The sequence below is a fragment of the Squalius cephalus genome (assembly GCF_949319135.1).
Source record: "Squalius cephalus genome assembly, chromosome: 17".
NCBI classification, from domain to species: Eukaryota; Metazoa; Chordata; class Actinopteri; order Cypriniformes; family Leuciscidae; genus Squalius; species Squalius cephalus.
In genome coordinates, this window is record NC_137138.1 from 9,432,946 (window position 1) to 9,452,845 (window position 19,900).

Consider the following 19,900-nt stretch of genomic DNA (forward strand, 5'->3'; position numbering starts at 1 on the left):
ACCATAAACTATACTATTTATTTATTGTCATATATATATATATATATATATATATATATATATATATATATATATAGATATATATATATATATATATAGATGAGACAGTTGTTATATAAGTATTATAGTATAAAAACTACAATACTATTTAATTTAATATAAGTTCACTCAAATAAGTCACTGGCAAACATTATCAATCTATTCATTAGTTGATCGTCACCATAAGCTTGTCGTCCAAAAGAGGTCAAATCGTAACGTCGGGTCTATGACGTGATGAATAGGCCATCTAGGGCTGAAGTGCTCACCATAGTGATGTAAACTCCCTGCAGGTGAAAGATAATAACATGCTACATGCTGCTTTTCTTCCACGCCGCTGTTATTTACTTAGGGTTTTGTTGTGGAAATACGTGTTGTTTTTTGTGTGTTTGCATTCGTTCGTGAATTCAATGCGGGAAAAACACACTGAATGCAGAAAAGGGAACCCAGCTGAGAGGTGAGAAGCCATGCTCAGCTGCTCTGTGTCCCTTATGACCTGAAAAGACCTTTTTAGACCGCACAAAGAACACACACAATGAGCCCTGTTAGGAGACACTCTCTGCCATAATTCACTTTTCCTTCTACATCAGCCGGTCATGTGACCCTTCTTCCCATGGCCGCCTTATTTGACATGTTAAAACTGTGGCCTGTCCAAAAATTACATAATTAGCTGGCCAAATATTTGCGCTGACTAATTTGTAGAGGTATTCTCCTGATGCGTAATCCATTAGCTCCCATCAGGCTTCTTTGTCTCCAATCCAAATGATCCATTTGCATATCTTTTGTTATTTAAAATCGTGCATTTCCTCCAAACTGTGAGAATTAACTTCCTAATGAACTTCACACAAAAGAGAAGGGACCTCAATTACAACCTCTCTCCTCGGGCTAAACTAATGACGCGAACAAGAGAGACACTTGTCATGATTAGGGGAGTATCGTGAGCCGGAGAATAGGCCACAGGAAGAGATCAGCCCGAGTGATGCTGATGGATTACTCACTGTTCAACTCGGATGGGTTCCAACGGCCTTCGCGGAACAAGGCATGACATTTAGGGATGTCTAAGGATGGTTTGGGGAAATGCAACATGACATGGGTTTTTCAGGCAAGAGATGAGTCAGAAAACAGGATTTCGACATCAAAAACAAAATGTTTACGGGAGTTGACAGCAACATCAATTTAATTGGAATTACATTTAAAGGTTAACATTATATGAAAATGTATAGTGTTAGATACTATTTTAACTTTATTTTTAATCACCTATTAGCTTTTTTTGTGTTTAGTCCTGCAAAGAGCCGTAAAGTTCACATTTATTTGAATATATAAGGAGAATGGATGTTAGATACTGTTTAGCATTGATATTATTAATAAAACAAATATTTTACGCTATTTTTAATCACCTATTGGCTGAATGGATATTGTTAGATACTATTTACCGTTATTATTATTAAATATTTTTATCCTATTTTTAATCACCTACAGTATCAGCTTTTTTGGTGTATATTTAATAGTCCTACAAAGTGCCTTTTATAGGTTAAAACTTCTGTGAATATATAGGGATATGCATATTGTTAGATGCTGTTTAGCATTGATATTATTAACACACTATTTTAATCACTTATTAGCCAAATGTACATTGTTAGATAATATTTACCAATATTTCACCTATCAACTTTATTAATGTTCATTTAATAGTCCTGCAAAGTGCCTTTAAAGGTTACATTTCCATGAATATATAAGGGCAATGTATGTCATTGTTATTATTATAATAACATTTTTACATTTTATTAGCTTTTTTTAAGTTCATTTATTAGTCCTGAAATGTGTCAATTTAAAAATATTTATTCCAGTAAAATATTATATGTCTCTCAACTGTGAGGTTATTAAAACATTTATAATAATAAATATGCAATGAATAATAACGATTTTGAGGTGTTACTGTATGGTTGCTAGGTGCTCTGATTCCAAGGTTCTATATTTGTTATATACATATTAAATATATGTGATGTAAAATATATTTCCTTAGTTCATTTTCCCACATAGTGCAACAACAAACAGAACCAGCAAGGATTTAAGGACATTCACACATAATAATAATAATAATAAATATATATATATATATATTTATATATATATATATATATATATATATATATATATATATAAAATTATATTTTTTCTGTTTTATTTACATCCTCTTGATAGTTTATATATATATATATATATATATATATATATATATATATATATATATATATATATATATAAACTATCAAGAGGATGTAAATAAAACAGAAAAAATATATTGGAGATAAAAGAATACTATACAATGTATACAGAATCCGTACATTGTGCAATTTTTTAGCATGTTGACATGAGGTTGCTTGGTATTTACTGGTCAATTCAATGTTCTGTTCTCATCCATGGTGATTCTGTCATCTCCCTCTTTCAATGTAAGGAGTTTATTTTATTTTTAATTGTCTGCCTGTTAAAATTGTACATCAGATGTCATATAAAATCAATAGCCCAAAGCGATTTGAGGAACTCCATCATTCACATTTATAGCACAAATGGAGCAGGACAAGTTCCATACAGAAGTTGAACACATGGTTTGGGATTTATTCAGATGTCTAATCCTTAAGTATGCACAATAATGAACATAAGTACAACAAATTATAAAAAATGCAGTTTAAAATATTTTGCATATGTTCACTGCGGTGACATTATTTCAAATAAATATCCACTTTTGATCACCATAAAAATAATTTTTGGTACTCGCTTATATAACAAATCACAAATGACATTGCATGTCATCCATTGCAGACCCCTCAGTTTCTTTTAGCTGTGTCAGGGTCAGCTGATGTTAACCTTATAGTGAGGTCATCCATCCCATCATTAGCCCTGCACTATTAGCATAGAAAGTGAATGGCAGGGGATTATAACAGACCATCCCCTGCTGAGGGAATGGGACTCCCCCATGAAAAAGACACCTCAGGAGCCCCTGCTCTCCATTGGGCGCTGATCCTTTCCACGCGGGGCTAGGGCTGTATTAGCACTGACCTGAGAGCAGGGGGTTGATCATTGGTCAGAATGACCATCTACCTGCTGCCGCCCACTGGGAAAGGGCATGCCAACCTCACTATCTCATAAAGATAGACCCTAATTACAGGTTCACTAGCAGGATAACACTTTTGCTCTGTCAGTCGAGGTGTGTGTGAGAGGGAGGGAGAATGTTCTTATCACAAGCTTGAGCACATAACTTCATGTTCCTGTTCATAATCACATTATGAAATAAATGTTTTTCTCCAAAACACATACTTATTTGCACCATTTTATTAAAATTTTCAACCTACTTTTGCCAAGATAACAGCTCTGAATCTTCTCTCATAATGCCCGATAAGTTTGGAGAACACCTGACAGGAGATCAGAGACCAGTCCTTGTTGTGTTGCTTCTCTTGAGTTCACCCCACTCATTTTCTATAGGGTTCAGTTTTGGGGACTGGGACTGGGTACATTTTAGTCCTGTTGCACCAAACCAATCTGATGGGTTTGGTTTGAAGTTCCAGTCGTGTTTGCAACTGAATTTGCTGGAGTTTGTTTTTGGATGAGCGAGGAGGATTTTTCTTGAAACCCTCCCAAACAACTTGTGCTGATGTAGGGGTTGTTTGAAATATTTTGAATTTTTTTTTTTTTTTTTTTTTGGCTTAAAAAAAAAAGTCATGTTCCTAGTCACCCTGGTGTGCTAAAAAAAATGAATATTAATAATAAAACAAATTATAGGGGTCCCAATAATTGTGGCCAACGTGTTTTGTAGAAAAACAATTTTTTATAATGTAATTTTACCCCACTTTCAATTATTTTACTTCAACACATTTTTTGAATGAAAAAACAAAAGGATAAACAATGCCGATTTATTTTTTTACAGCCATCTTTGATCATATTTACCAGGGGTGCCAATAAAGTTTGTGTGCGTCTCTGTCTGTGCCTACAGGCCTATGTATATCGTGTGTGTGTATATATATATATATATATATACACACACACGATATACATAGGCCTGTACATATATATATAAATTAAATATATATATACACATGATATACATAGGCCTATATATGAAGCTTTTTCTCACAGAAATATATATATATATTTATATATAAATGTAAATATACTATACTGTTGACTAAATATTTATTAAATTTATATTCAATATTATATGTATATTTATACATTTAAATACAATTCTAGCGTGTGTGAGAGAGAGAAAAAGCTTCATAGCCTATAGGCTATATGCCTGTAGGCTGTATACTTAGGCTACTATTGACTGAGTATATATTATATAAATATAATCAGTATTATATGTATATCTATGTATAAAATTCTAATATGTGTGTGTGTATACAGTATACAACAGGCTATTATATATTATGTTTTACAATAAGTACAAACACACACATACGTGTGTGTGCGTGTATTTGTGTGTGTAAATCTGTTATCATTTAATAAAAGGTCTGAAAAAAGCTCTCATGTTAATTCATTATAAATTTACAGTGGCAAAATAAACTCTTAAAATCTTTTTGGCGAAGATTTCTGTTACTGTGGTAACGTTTGTGTATGCTATGCCTATGACACGTTTAGTAGGCTACGAAGTCATCAGTGCGACGGTGCCTAAAAATGTAGCTCAAGGCGGTTCGCCTAATAATTCCCCGTGTGTCAATCTAGCGCTTCAGCCAATGAGAGAGCGCCCTGTTGGCCCTTCAGCCAATGCCAGAGCGCCCTGTTGGCCCTTCAGCATTTCCAGTTCTCCCGCCCCTCTCTGCGCTACGTCAGCATTCAGACTCAAACATGGCGGTGCCCATAGCTAAGTTCCTGGCAGCTTATGCCTATTTATTACTCATTTCTTTAATATTTCCGCACGTTTTCGCCGACAACGCTGCCGGGGACTTGCCGCACCGGCGTTTTGAGTATAAATATAGTTTCAAAGGGCCACATCTGACACAGAGTGATGGAAGAATCCCATTCTGGATTCATACTGGGAGTAAGTTTATTGATGGGTGCCTGTCTGATCTCTCTCATCCATCTGTATCTCTGTCTGTCATCTGTCAGCATGTTTAGTCCATGTACATGTAGTTTAAATGGCCCGTGAAGTATATGCGAGGTTGCATTAAAGTGAACTGAACCTGAGTGGTGCAAGTATTGCATTTTTGAATGAATGATTTTGGATTTCATTGCTTGTGCATGAGGGGTTTCTTGTAATAATGCATATTATGATATGTGTAACACATCTTAAAGTTAAAATATGGCTGCATTTTAAAATCAATGCTCTACTTCTGTTCTGATATGTTTGGTGCATTGTTAGTTGCTTTTGTCCTATGATTAAATCAGATACTCTATGTGTTAATAAAAGTGTGATTATGATTAGTTATCAGATTCACATAGCCTAATCATTTTTGATGCATAATCGTGGTGACATTGTTAAAAAACAATTTAACAGCTGACATGGCACTAGTTTTCCTAAAGGGTTAAACAAATCTGTCTCGGCATGTGGGAAGAGCAAAGTTCTGTGTTACAACATTTCCCAAATCTTTCAAATACACCACCACATATTAGCCGGCAGGGACAATTAGGGCTGTTTACTTGGTCCTCAAATTTAATATTGATGTTTCTGTCATTAGTTCTGTTTAAATAAATTTAGCCTATGTCAACATAGAAGTATGCTGTCAGGGAAGTTCGACTCGTATACTTGGTAGTGTGCCAGATATTACAAATGGGCGTGTGATAATGATGAAATTATGTAACATAAATCTTTTGTTGTCTCAAATTGCCTAATAAAACTTTCTATATTCTCTTAAATAAGATATTCTGATGGGTTTGGCTAACTGCGCAGTGATTATTATAGTTTTATGGTTACACTTTATTCCGATGGTCCTCTTTAGACATTCTACTAACTACTAACCTACATGTCAATGTTATTAGTAGAGTATTAGTAGACTCTCTGCTTAATATCTGCTAACACTTTATTTTGATGCTCTCCACAGACATTCTACTGACTAAAAGTATCTTTGCAACTACATGTCAGCTTATTCTACATACCTGAACCATAACACCTAATTCTAACCTAACAGTCTACTCTAATGCGAGTTAAGTTACTTGTAACTTGCAAAGTTACTTGTAGTTAGTATAACTAACTATAAGTTCATTCATTTTCAAATGTCCATCTTCTTTCCAGATGCCATTCCTGGTGCGGATCAGATTCGAATCACCCCCTCTCTGCGGAGCCAGAAGGGTGGGGTATGGACAAAATCCCCTGTAAATTTTGAACATTGGGAAGCTGAGGTGGCATTCCGTGTGTCCGGACGGGGACGAATGGGAGCAGATGGATTGGTAAGAGGGGGGAAAATAATCATTATTATATTGTGTATGTGAGCCTAATTTCTACATTTTTGGCAATGGGCATTTGTAAACATACAGAACCACAAACACACATTGTTATCATTTTGACTGTGGAGGGTCATTTAGACCCATTTTAGGGACATGAAAGCCTTGAGCTAGTGCCACAGGTTGAATTCCAGATCTGGGTGAACCTTGTGGAGTTCTGCAAGTAGTGTACTAGAAATGACTTTGGATGTACATTACTATTCAAAAGTGTTGAGTCAGTAAGATTTTTGAAATGTTTTTAACAGAAGTCTAGTATGCTCACGATGGCTGCATTTATTTAACTTAAAAAAAAAAACAGTAATTTTGTAAAATATTATTACTTTTTTTTAACAACTTTTATATGGAAGCTTGTTTTCACCACAGAATAAAAAATAAAAAAGGTAATTGGGACGATCTCTCAATTCTGACTTTTTTCTTGCAATTGCAAGTTTATGTATCGCAATTCTGACTTATAAACTTCCAATTTCTCACAATTGTGAGAAATAGTCGCAATTGTGAGAAATTCTGACTCTTTTCTCGCAATTGCAAGTGTCTTTTTTTTCATAGTTTGTCTCACAATTTAGACTCGCAACTGTAAGAAAGTCGCAATTGTGAGAAAAAAACGTCCCAAAAAAATTTGCAAAATAAAGTCGCAGTTGTGAGAAAAGAAATTGTGAAATAGTTGCAATTGTGAGAAAAAAAGTTGCGAAATAAAGTCTCAGTTGTGAGAAATAGTTGTAATTCTGACTTTTCTTGCAATTGCAAATTTGTCTCGCAATTTTGTATTTCTTTCTGAGAATTGTAAGTTTATTTCTCACAATTCAGACTTATAAACTTTTTTAAGTTATAAACTCGCAATTGGGAGAAATAACGTCAAAATTGGGAGAAATAACGTTACATTTCTGAGAAAGTCATAATTCAGACTTTTTTTCTCAAAGTTGCAAGTTTGTCTTGCAATTCACAATTTTTGCAGTTGTGAGAAAGAAAGTGGCAGTTGTGAGAAATAAAGTGGCAGTTGTGAGAAAGAAACTGGCGGTTGTGAGAAAGAAACTGGCAGTTGTGGGAAATAAAGTCAGAATTGCGAGATGTAAACTTATAAAATTATATGTTGACTGCCCTTGCTAATATCTTTTAAAATCAATCCTGCTTTTTGATCATTTAAACAATGTAATTTAAAACTTGTGGTGGACTATATTACAGAAGTGCACACAAAGGCGTTTACATAAACAAAACTTTATTAACTGATGTGTAAAAGACGCTGTTTGCACCGTCATCAGAGTCACTAAAACAGAAGGGCAATGTGAGTACTTCCTGTGAAGTCATATCTAGAAATCAGAAGATCATAGAGACTTGGTGGCAGGATCTTTTTGCTTTGGCCCTGTAACCATATAGAAATGCACTAACAGCCACTCAGAACACCTGCATAGTCACGCCCGGGCAACCACCCAGAACACCCTAGCATTGTGGCGGCAGTCATTTTCTAGTCGCATTTTCTTCATAAGATGTAAAAATCTAGTTTTATGTTACTATTATTGCTTTTAACAAACCATATTAACATTAAATATAACATTATATTATATTATATTATATCATTAAACATACTTTTTTTTTTCATTTTTCATGTCACACATTTCACTTCCTCTCCACCCTGGTCATATGAGCTCACTTTGTGCAGCTGCATTACTGGTGCTACAGACTTGACTTAAACGAAATATGATTTACTTTATTTGTTAGCAGTCATGAGGTTCAGTTTTTTCCATCTTATCGCAGGTACTTCTTTTTGCACAGAATAAATCATTTTATCAGAAAAGGCATCCATAGGTCATCCTTGATAATTCATGAACTTTGTTCAACATTCGCAGTACTGAGTGAGTAATTATAATGTAGTGTTGTACGAGTAACATGTGCTTTCATTGAATTGTCCCACAGTCCAGTGGAGCAGACCACACTGATCTCAAGCACCACTTACCAAAATTACCCATGCTCACTGGTGTGTATGTGTGTGTGTGTGTGTGTGTGTGTGTGTGTGTGTGTGTGTTCGTGTGTTCGTGTGTGCGTGTGTGCGTGTGTGCGTGTGTGCGTGTGTGCGTGTGTGCGTGTGTTCGTGTGTGTTCGTGTGTGTTCGTGTGTGTTCGTGTGTGTTCTTGTGTGTTCTTGTGTGTTCGTGTGTGTTCGTGTGTTCGTGTGTGTGTGTTCGTGTGTGTGTGTGTGTGTTCGTGTGTGTGTGTGTGTGTGTGTTCTGTAGGCCATATGGTTCACGACTGGTCAAGGTCTGGATGGTCCTGTGTACGGGGCTGCTGATCAGTGGAACGGCGTGGGAATATTCTTTGACTCTTTTGATAATGATGGGAAGGTGATTGCACATGAGTATAATTTTAATAATTGCATTTTAATTCAAATCTTATTTTTAAATGTGTTTGTGAAGTTATTATTTAAAACATATTTTTTATGTAACACACACATATATAAAAATAAAATGTATATGTATTTACTGTATATGTATGTAAAGCTTTTAAATCTTAATATTAGGGTTTTTCTTGGCAAATATTAATATTTGCTAAATCAGCATATTGTGTAATAAATTTGTTTTCAATTATTTGGCTGCACTGTAATTTATTATAATTAGTAGTTTATTGAAAATGACTATTTTAACACTTGTTTGTGTCAGTAAAATGCACCAACAATGTGTTTTTTTTTTACCGATGTGCATTTTTCAGTCAAAACATCTTAAGGTAGAGGTAAATATATATATTATCAAAGGATTATGGTAATGTGCTTAGCTTTTGCCTCAGCAACAAACACCAAAGCACCTCAGTAGACTTGCTTTGTGTCTCCTCTGAACTAAATAAGGATTATGTCTCCCTGTCTTCTGTGACCTTGCTATTGTAGAAAAACAACCCTGCTGTCCTGGTGGTGGGTAACAATGGCAAACTTGTTTATGACCATCAAAAGTAAGTAAACATATCCTCCTTGCTGACATCAGCGCTCTCATTTTTACAACTCAAAGGAGATTAGGAAATATGATTATTTATGAGAGAGAGAGTCTAATCCTCTGTCTGTCTTAATCTGAGTGCAGTAACAGTGAAAGCATTAAATTAGATCTGTGAGCCGCATATGTACTAGCTAGACTGCGCTAACACATAAGCCTTCACATCATCAGTTCAATATTTCATGAAATTTTAAAGAGAAACCTTGGCCAAACTTGTTGACATGGAAAGGAAACCTGTTGTCGTTGTGTTTATATATGCATGTATTTCATAAATAATATTTTTCCTCCAGTGATGGCTCAACGCAGGCTCTGGGTACATGTCTTAGAGACTTCAGAAACAAACCTTACCCTGTACGTGCCAAAATCATCTACTACAAGCAAACTTTATCGGTAGGTCAAGTTTATATCATCATATAAGTTTCAAGATTAATACTAAAGAACCGACTATAATTAAACCTTTTGACCCTGATAATTTAACAATAGCTTTTGTGATTTAAATGTGTCTTTCGGTGAATCTTGCATTGCAAATGTACATCACAACAATAGATCCATGTACAACTGGCAGTACTATAGTATTTTGTTGGATGTGTTCAGGTAAATTGTTTGACTATTCATCTTAATATGATCTCGTTAAAAAAAGGAGCAACTTACCTAAATTGAAATGAAAATATGAAGTTTCCCAGCTATAATAACGTCTGAATATGTTCTCAATTGTTTCAGGTTTTCATCAATAATGGCTTCACTCCTGATAAAGACGATTATGAGTTCTGCACCAAAGTTGAAAACATGGTCATTCCTGAGTCTGGTTATTTTGGGATCTCGGCAGCCACCGGAGGACTTGCTGGTATTTTTACATATCCAAATCCAGAGTTTTCTCTCTTCCGGTTGAAGGTCTAATGTTGTCTTTGTTACCCTCCAACTGGATCAAAATTGAACCAACAAAGATTAATGGCTGGCATTCAAACATTAAGTTATATGAAAGCAATCTAATGAATGGTTTGTATGCATTTCTATAGCAGGTTCTGTGGAAGAAGAGGTTTAAAACTTCGAAACGTGTTTAGTGTTGCTAGTGGCACTGAAATTAGCTTTAAAAATGTGTCTAAATTTCTTTCAACAGATGACCATGATGTGCTGTCATTTTTGCTGTTCAGACTTGCAGAGCCTGGGCAGAATCTGGTACGCGTTTTCCTCGCCACACATTCGCATACACACATTTAAGTATGAATAAGTACGAAGAATCGGCCATACTTATTTCATAAGTGTCTACCTCTTACTCCATTCCTCTTGTTCATTATAATTGGAGTATGCGTAAGTGTGTCTATGTGCGTGATTGTGTTTGAATGTGTGTTTTGTCTTTCTATAAAGCCTCTCCCAGAAAAAGAGATTCCCAAAGAGGAGAAGGACAAGTACCAGGAGGAATTTGAGAATTTCCAACAAGAGCTGGACAAAAGGAAAGAGGAGTTTCAGAAAGAGCACCCTGATGTCCAGGGGCAGCCCAGTGAGTTGCTCTCATTCTGTCTGAAGTTTTGACCCTCAGATTCACATTCAGCTTTGAGTTTTCATCATGTTTATAGTCAATAGAAATGGCCTGGAAACATTAAGAGAAACTCGCATAAAAACACAGAAATCTTGAATGGTAAAATGCATTCATTCCCAATTCACTGATCTTAGATCTATGGAAGCTTGTTTCCGTCATGGAGTAAAAAATATCAAATGTATCTGTGACTTTTTTTTTCTCTCACAATTTTGACTTTTATCACAATTTGAGTTTATATCTCTCAATTCTAAGAAAATATTCAGAATATATTGGTGCTGGTAACCCAATGCATGGGACAATAGTGACACAAGAATAAAAATATTCATGATTCAGAAGCTGAAAATACTTGCTTGCACTCTGTCACTAACTAGATATATTTAAAATAATGTAGGCCACTTTTTACTGGTAACATAAAATATTCAGCATTATCAGGACCCACAAATATTCCCACATTGCATTATTATACATTATATTAGTACTGACACTAAAACTCTGAAAACTTGAATTTTTTTCTCACACAGTAATTTTTATTTTGGGTGAACTATACACGATACATATTGTTGCATTTTTATATTGCAATATATTGTGACACGGTATATTGTTACACCCCTAGAATTTTGAGATATAAATTCTCAATTGTCAGTTCTCTCAATTCTGACCTTACAACTCGCCATTGTGAGTTTATAATTCAACTCTGAGAAAAAAAGTCAGAATTGCTAAATATAACCTCGCAATTCTGAGAAAAATAGTCGCAATTGCAAGGAAAGAAGTCAAGAAAAAAAATCTTTTTTATAAAAATTGCGGATTAATTTTGCAATTCAGAATGTTGAGATATGAACTCTCAATTGCAAGTTCTAAAGTCCAAATTGTGAGGTTTAAACCCGCAATTGCGAGAAAAAAAGTCTGAATTTTTAGACAAAAAGTCGCAATTACCTTATTTATTTTTATTGCATTGCGGAAACAAGCTTCCACATAGATCTGATTGGACAAGTTCGATTTGGTTGCTTTTATTTATTTTAAAAAAAAAATTATATTTTATATAAAATTATATTATTTCATAAAATTATAATTATATATTATTATATATAATAATATTATTATTATTATTATTATTATTATTTGTTTTTTTTCTATCTAGATTTTTATTTGAACCATCTTTAAGGGCATTTTAGGCGCAACATTTTTCCCTAAACCATGCATTCTCTGTGTTTATTCACAGATGTATTTACAACAGATTCTGATTCATCTTAAATGCCTTGTTGAAAAAGGAAAATCCATATTTGTAGAAAAACATCTGTTCAGTGTTTCTCTTCTGGCAGTTGAGGACCTGTTTGAAAGCGTTAACGACCGGGAAATCCGTCAGGTGTTTGAGGGGCAGAATCGAATCCACCTGGAAATCAAGCAGTTGAACAGGCAGCTGGCCATGATTCTGGATGAACAACGCCGTTATGTGTCAGTCATCACAGAGGAGATCTCCAAACGCGCACCACAAGCACAGTCAGGACAGGTAGGACATGACAAATGCATTTAACAGCACTGGACACTCTTACGTTGACCAGATTTTTATATTGAATGACATGGTGTCATCTCAGATCCAGTCAAAATCCTTCATGAGATGTAATGACTTTAAATTGTTCAGTTTGTGAAGCACCAAAATTATATTGTTGATATACATTCTTACAGTGATTAATCGCATTTATGTTCTAACCTGTCTTTGAGCCTAACTTATAGTTTACTTGCTTTTAGGCTCCCACTCATGAAATGGACACCATTATTAATACACAACATGAGGTTTTGAGAAACCTTAATGAAGTAAGGTAAGTCGCCAAGAAAAATACTGTTCTCCTGTCACAAAACCTGACTGGAATATTACTGTATTATAAGTCATACGTTGCACTGGGTCGAAATTGCATTTTGAGAGAGAGTGAGGGAAAAAAATGTTTCAGAAATAATAATCTAATATATTATAAACATCTATTTTAGTTCCCCTTACTTCACAACAAATCCTTTAAATTTAACAATATTTAGAACAGCAGGAATGAAAATAAGTACAAAACAAACAATTAATAGTGGCATTCATTATAAACAACATTTGTTATAAATGAATTTATTTAAAGTGAAACTAAAACCAGCGGCTGCTACACAAATAAACTTGCAAACACAAATGCAAATTTTGTTTTGTTTGCTTGATGTTATTGCGTGAGGTAAACCGCTTCTGGAAATACAAGTCGCAGCACGTTTCAGATTTTAAAAAAGATGCGATTTATATTCTGGAAAATACGGTATGCTCCCAAAAAAATCCCTAGCCAATGAAGTGTTAAATCGCATACAATCTCTGAGTAAAACAACTACTTAGAGGCCTTAGCGCATTACATGCCTTTGCAAAAAACTGAACAACGCATCAAATTAGGTTTCATCTGTTAACTTTTGTTTGTTGTGTCTTTACGTAAAGATCTAAAGATGTTCGTCGTTTAATCCAGATTAAATACGTTTGTTTGTTATTCTGTTTTGACCTCTGTAATGTCAGCACTGTTTTTTTGTTTTGTTAGCGGACAGTTGTTTGTTTTCTTCCAGGTGTTTTTTAAGCGAGGTGTGGACGAACAAGGATTAAAGCACAAAGACAAAATCGAACAATAAGGCTTTAGGATTAGATGCCAAAATACAGCATTTAAAACTCTTTAGCCGTGCAAGTAGAGGATTAGCCCACAAAAGACTGTTTTTACAACTCTTTAACTCGGATGTGACCAAACTATAATGATTGTTAAACCGACTTTTAGCACAACACTTACCGATGGTTTTTTGTTTGGGATTTAGCCAAGAGATTTGTTTGTTACGGATGCATTTGGATTAAGATTTTCTTAATAACCCAATTACATGTACTTTTATTAAAACAGAATTTTACTACAACAAAGTTACTTTATTATCTTTTCCTTATCTGCACAATCTTGAATATTTTACACCATCTTTTCTGTCAACAAGATGGCGTTTTTCAAGGCATGCAACGTTTATAAAAAGGTATTCGTTCGCTATTTAGTGCATATGCAAATATTTCTACTTTTATTTTTGCTATTAGCAAAGACATAGCAGTCTTCATCAAAAGGGCAGCATTGAGGCCACATTGTCATCCTGTTGTCGGAAAGACGTTGAAAAGATCAGTAATCTGTGTCGATTGTTCATTTAGGCTAATCCTATTGGCGCGCATTTAAACAGCATTTGGTCCGCAACAAACAAATGCTCAGTTGATCGAATTCATTTTATAGATTATGCACATATTAAGATCTTGACCTTTTCTTTTTTTTTTTTTTTTCATAATTTCATATTACTCAAAAAACGGCTTCCTCTGACATATAGGTCATTTGAAGTGGATAAAGATTACTGGGAGCTTCTAAATGTTCACTTTTTGCCTCAAGGGAGATTTATGTCTTTCCCCCTCTTAAGAAACAAATTTGATTTTGTTTAGGCTCCTTATGGGCCTCTGTTTGATGGATTATATGTGAATCTTTAAATATGTCCATCATACACCAGCGAATACATGGTCTGCTTCTGATTGCTTTCTTGTCTTTGTAATTCCCCAAGGAGTCTGTACTTATGACTTACCAAACGTTTTCATTTTGCCCATCCCCTTATATATTTTTCTTTCTTTTTTTTTTTTATCCTTTTAATCATCTTAGAATTTTGAAGACGATATCCAAAGAAATGGGGTTCAGGCACAGGATAATATATGATTAGTAAAAAATGATGTTAAACTAGAAGATGTGTTCCTGATTAAAAGGTTAAACCGTACGCTGCTCTTTTTTTTTTTTTTTTTTTTAAATGTGCAGACCTCAGGTTTGACCTTGATTAAACATTTCACTATATATTATAAGAATTTTATATAATAAATTTCATCTTAAATGTAATTTAATTCCCTTTTTTCCCCCAGAACATTATAAGAAACAAAACATTTCTTTAATTTCCTTTGGGTTTTCTCTTTAATCAGTACTGAAGTATTTCTACATTGTTTATTTGTTTATCATCCAATGTATCATCTTTTTTTATATATTTATCTAATATATATATAATGCTACGTCTTTAATGACTATTTATAGCTGAATGAAAGTGTCCCCCCGAGGAAAGCTGTGGCATGGCCCGAATGGGTATTTCTTAATCATCTGAAATATGTTTAAGAAAGGGACCATGTTTTTTAGGAAGATTAATTTAGCAATCATTCCTGCTTGCGCTCCATGGTAATTTCATTTTTTCTATGAGGCTGAAGGATAAATGGCCTTTTGGGAGAGTTAAGATGAGGCTTAAAAGATTAGATTGGGACAATTCACTGTAATATTAAGATTTTCTTGGCCGAAGTCCTTGGGCGCAGAAGTCATTTGCCAGTGTAATCAGGGATTTTTCACCAGCGTTTTCTGCATGCAGTGCTCCTGAGATACCACTAGAGGTGAGAGAACGGCTCAACTTTTATACCAGCCAGAGCTGAAGAGTTTGGTTTGTTGCTCGTTGAGACATGAGGGAGTTCAGGAGATCCGTATTTGACAGTCCTTTGTTGCATGTCTACAGTTTTAAATTTGGAAATATAAATCAGGTAGAAATTGATTTGTATTTTTATTTTATTTCAAAGGTTATTTTATAACCATTTTGTTGGTGAATATTTGTCCTATGGTCATGTAAAACTTGGAAATATCTGGGAATTTATTAAAATCGTATTTTCCATGCCTGGAAAAGATATTGAAATGTGATCAATCTTAAAAGGCGTATGGAAATATATATATATATATATATATATATATATATATAATTAGTATGTATGTGTAATATTTCTCTACATGTGCGCTCAGAAAAAAGAATCCTCTATTGAAACGCATCAAATTTCAGAATGTTGTTTGTCTTTTATATACCAATAAGTATAATCATTAAGTCTATTAGCTTTAATGATTGGTGCGTGAAATGCTGCAAATTTATTGTAATACTTTGAGTGAAGACAGGAAGTGCAAATCATCTTTTTGCATGCTCATGTCTACAATGGAGCAATAATGTCATGAAATCCAGAAAACATGAGCTTTGTCTTAAGAATCAGATCAGATATTCAAAGCTTATGCATTTAAAACTCCGATTAAGTCTTGTGACACTGTGTCTCAGAGGAATTGATTGTTTGATACGATCCTCTTGTATGACATACTGTTTCCTTGTATGTAAACAGGCAGAAAATGAGTTTGCCTTCCTTTTAAAGCCTTAATGTTGAACCATCTGGCATGAAAAATCTTTGAAAATGTTCCAACTTTTTTGAATAATTATTTCATATTGTGTCTGACTCAATCCTTATCAGATTCATGAATGTTTTTCAAAACATGAGGGCAAATGAAGCATTGCACTAATGTTGTGGTTTGTAGGGACTCGTTGTCAGGCTCACTGAAACAGTTGGCAGTGGGTCAACAGCAGGGTAACGCAGGCGGACTTGGATCGTACGAGACAATCCAGCACTTCAATGACATCAAGGAGCATTTGCATGTCGTCAAGAGGAACATCGAACACATCATTCAGAAAAATGTGGTGAGTTCCCAATAAAGCAGCATTTCTGATATGGACAATATATCTTATAGCTTGGCATATGTGTGGCTTAGCTGAGAAATAGCGCACAGTTTGATTTCTGTTCATAGTCATAGTTCATATTTCTGTTCAGAGTTTTGACTAAAAATGTCTACTGAATGTATAAATGGAAATGTTTTGGTAGGATTTATTGGTGTAGTCATCAGGGTTGAAACCAACTTACTTGTTACTTGAATAAAAAAAGTTTAACTGAAATAAAATATTATTAATAATATTATTATTATTAATAACTTATTTATTTCAACTAATTGCAAGGCACCATTCTCATTTTTATTTAGTTTAACCTGATGGTTTAACTTGTACTAAAATAACTACAACTGAAACTGAAAAAAAATGAAAACTACATTTGTGTGTATGTACTCAAATTTTAACTAAAATTAAAATGAAAACGTTTGTGATGTGTTGTAGTCTTAAATTGGCAATGTTAAAATTCTATAACAATTGCAAAAAAAGACGCAACTACCAAATGTATAAAAAGTTTTGAACGTATTCCTTAGAATCCCGCAGAAAAGGCACAATGTCCTGAACTTCCTTCCTTACCCTCCTGCCTCTCTACCACACACTTCCTGGTCTTCATCGTCATTCAGTCCCTCCTCTTCTTCGGCTACGTTATGTACAAGTGAGTGAATCTTTATGTTGCAGTGTCCATACAAAGCTCTTTAAGAGGTGTGTAAAAGAGTTCTGTTCCTATCTGGGTGCTTCTTACAATGGCTTCCTCATGTTTTGGTAGTTCTGAAATCTCCCTCAGTGTCTTCGAATTAAATGTTCTCTTGTTCACATAATAAAAAAGCAAGACAGAAATTAATAAAGACTGAGATTTTGTATGCAAGAAACAAAAATAAAAAGGTAGGTCATTTTCAGAGTGGCTTGCAATAGCAAATTAGCTTTGAAAGCATAAGATCCCATCCTCCTTTTTAAAGCGTCTCCTAAGCCACGCATCTTTCAAAACACATGAACACACACAGCAGAGTCTGCAAAGCTTCACGAGATACGGTGTTAAACTACCTCATGTCTCAAAGCACATTACATTAATTATAATGAACATAACTTGAAGAGCTCTGATCTATACTACCTGACTGCTGCAGATTTATTTTGGCGATGATGGTGTTGACATTGAAACACATACATTTGAGTCGCAAACCTTCAAATCTCTTTCAAATGACAGTAGTTATGGTGTGAACACAGCAAAAGCTGCTTGTTTTGGTTCAGGAGGAACTGTAAAATGCGGCTGCTGTTTTGTTTGTGCTGCTCAGTGACTGACGTCTGTCTAATTCTGCAATAGCGTGAAATGCGCTGATGATGTGTGATGTTTGTGCGATCAGATGCGCAGAGGTATGAAAATACATGTTGACAGTAGCCGCGTTTCCATTACCCTTCAAATTGCGCAAATTGAAATTGCGAATTGAAAATACGCTCAATGGAAACACGTCAATTTCGCAAAAACTCCCATTTATCGCAAAAAAGTTTTTACGCTTGCATGAGGTGGTTTTTCAGGCAATTCGAAAAAGAAATATTTCGCAAAACTGCAATGGAAACAGTTTTTGCGCATTTACAGGTCACCTGACGTAGAAGGTGCGGTGTGTTTGGACAGAATACGAGACAGAGCTCTTTATTGAATTCATAAAAGACAAAAGAATGACAGAAATACTGGATTCTAAACCTCAAAGACATGCCACAATCAAGACCTTGGAGCAGAAATGAGTGAGAAAAACCCAGAAACACCTCATATGTGCCGCTCACAGGCAAAGTATAAGGGTCTTTCCATTAATGCTTGGATAACATGCCTACGTTTCCTTCCATTAATAATAATAATAATGGCCAGTGCGGTGGCTGTGATAAACTTACCAACGTCCGTTGCCATGATTTTTGGAATGACTTATCGCGAGAGGAAAAAATGAGGTTTTAGTCGCATAACATCGGTTAATGGAAACGCCGTCATTTCGCAATAGTTTATCGATATTTAGAAAAAATCGCAAAAGTTTTGCGCGAATCTTTAATGGAAACACGGCTACTGACAGGCAGGTATGACGACATACCATTGTATTCGGACCGGCTGCAATGATTGGACAAACATTTTATGGTCCTACGCCTTCCATGGACAATATATATCCATATAAATACATTTAGACCACTTAACATAGTGATTGCTATCAGGATGTGAAGAGACTTTCAACCAGTATAACAAAGATTGTTTCTGGAACAAATCGCCTACCCTGCCTTTAATGCGTCTCTCTCTCTGTTTTTGTTTCTCTCATCTACTTTCAGGAGTCAACAGGAAGCAGCAGCTAAGAAGTTTTTTTGATGATTCGTAGCTCTTGGTAAAACACAACACATGTAAATTGTCCATTTTTGTTAATTTCCAGTTTGTTTGTTTTCTGTTTGCAAACTGTAAATTATTGTACTTGAAGACTGAAGTATTTTGTTTGAGAATTTTTTTTAATTCTTCATTTTTAATTTGATCAGATTTGTACAGGGTTTGAATGACTGCTCTTTTCCAAGTGTGTGTGGCATTTTCAGTGGAAGATTCCTGAATATGATGTAATATATTCTTTAGAGGTCTGTCATTGTATTTACTATTCAATACTGGTCCAGGAATCATTTCAAGATCTCAATCACTGTCCCAGGAACGTTCTGAACTGTGGTGACTTAAGTAATTACAGTAAGATCGAGTATTTTAACACATTCACTTTGGTACCTTTACAATAAGACATATTTTTCCTCCACAAGTGTTAAAGCTTTATTGTACTGGCGAAAGCAAGAACCCAAAGGGTGCGAATGTGTTCTTTTGAATCTTTAAAAAAACAAAAATGTTTTTCTTCTCAAACAATTTACATAAAACAAATCAAATGACCTTGGTGTTGTCACATTTTGTCAACTTAACATACATGAGTGTTTTTTTTATTTAATTTTTTATATATTATATTTATGCATATCAGGTGTTTTCAGGTGGGGAGAAATTTTTTTTTAAGTTAGATTTAATAAATTGCGATTAATCGATTTGACAGCACTAGTTATTTCTATAAAATAATAACAAAGTTAATTATATCAGTAGTAAGTCATACATAGCACACATATTATGTTTTCTACTTTAAAAGATTATAAAATTCATAAGCATTTAGTCATAAACTTGCCAAAGATTATACGTTCTTAAAAGTTTTCATAGGTAATTTATGCCTGTTACAAGATTATATTGTAATATAATTCACAGCTCATAGTGTCTAAATGAGTACCGAAGTGCGGAAGCTTTGAGCTCCTGGATGCAGATGTAACTCTGTCTGACAGGGACGGCCTCATGCCGGGGATTATGTGAGGAACCCAGCCGTGAG

The 19,900-nt window shown here is 34.6% G+C and overlaps 1 protein-coding gene across 1 annotated transcript; it reads left to right on the forward strand.

Annotated features, from left to right (window-relative positions):
- The first annotated feature begins 4,837 nt into the window (after positions 1–4,837).
- On the forward strand, positions 4,838–19,452 carry lman1 (lectin, mannose-binding, 1). The gene is made up of 13 exons (XM_079847730.1): positions 4,838–5,071; positions 6,263–6,417; positions 8,696–8,803; positions 9,340–9,401; positions 9,730–9,829; positions 10,160–10,283; positions 10,557–10,615; positions 10,805–10,937; positions 12,296–12,483; positions 12,723–12,793; positions 16,358–16,517; positions 17,072–17,193; positions 18,840–19,452. The coding sequence occupies exons 1-13, from the start codon at positions 4,879–4,881 to the stop codon at positions 18,874–18,876; spliced, it is 1,512 nt and encodes a 503-aa protein (XP_079703856.1). The 5' UTR covers positions 4,838–4,878; the 3' UTR covers positions 18,877–19,452.
- Positions 19,453–19,900: the final 448 nt, after the last annotated feature.

Coding starts and splice junctions, on each gene's coding strand:
- lman1 (XM_079847730.1), top strand. CDS start 4,879: ATGGCGGTGCCCATAGCTAAGTTCCTGGCAGCTTATGCCTATTTATTA. Junction 10,284..10,556: donor AGCCACCGGAGGACTTGCTG/GTATTTTTACAT, acceptor TTCTTTCAACAG/ATGACCATGATGTGCTGTCA. Junction 16,518..17,071: donor ACATCATTCAGAAAAATGTG/GTGAGTTCCCAA, acceptor CGTATTCCTTAG/AATCCCGCAGAAAAGGCACA.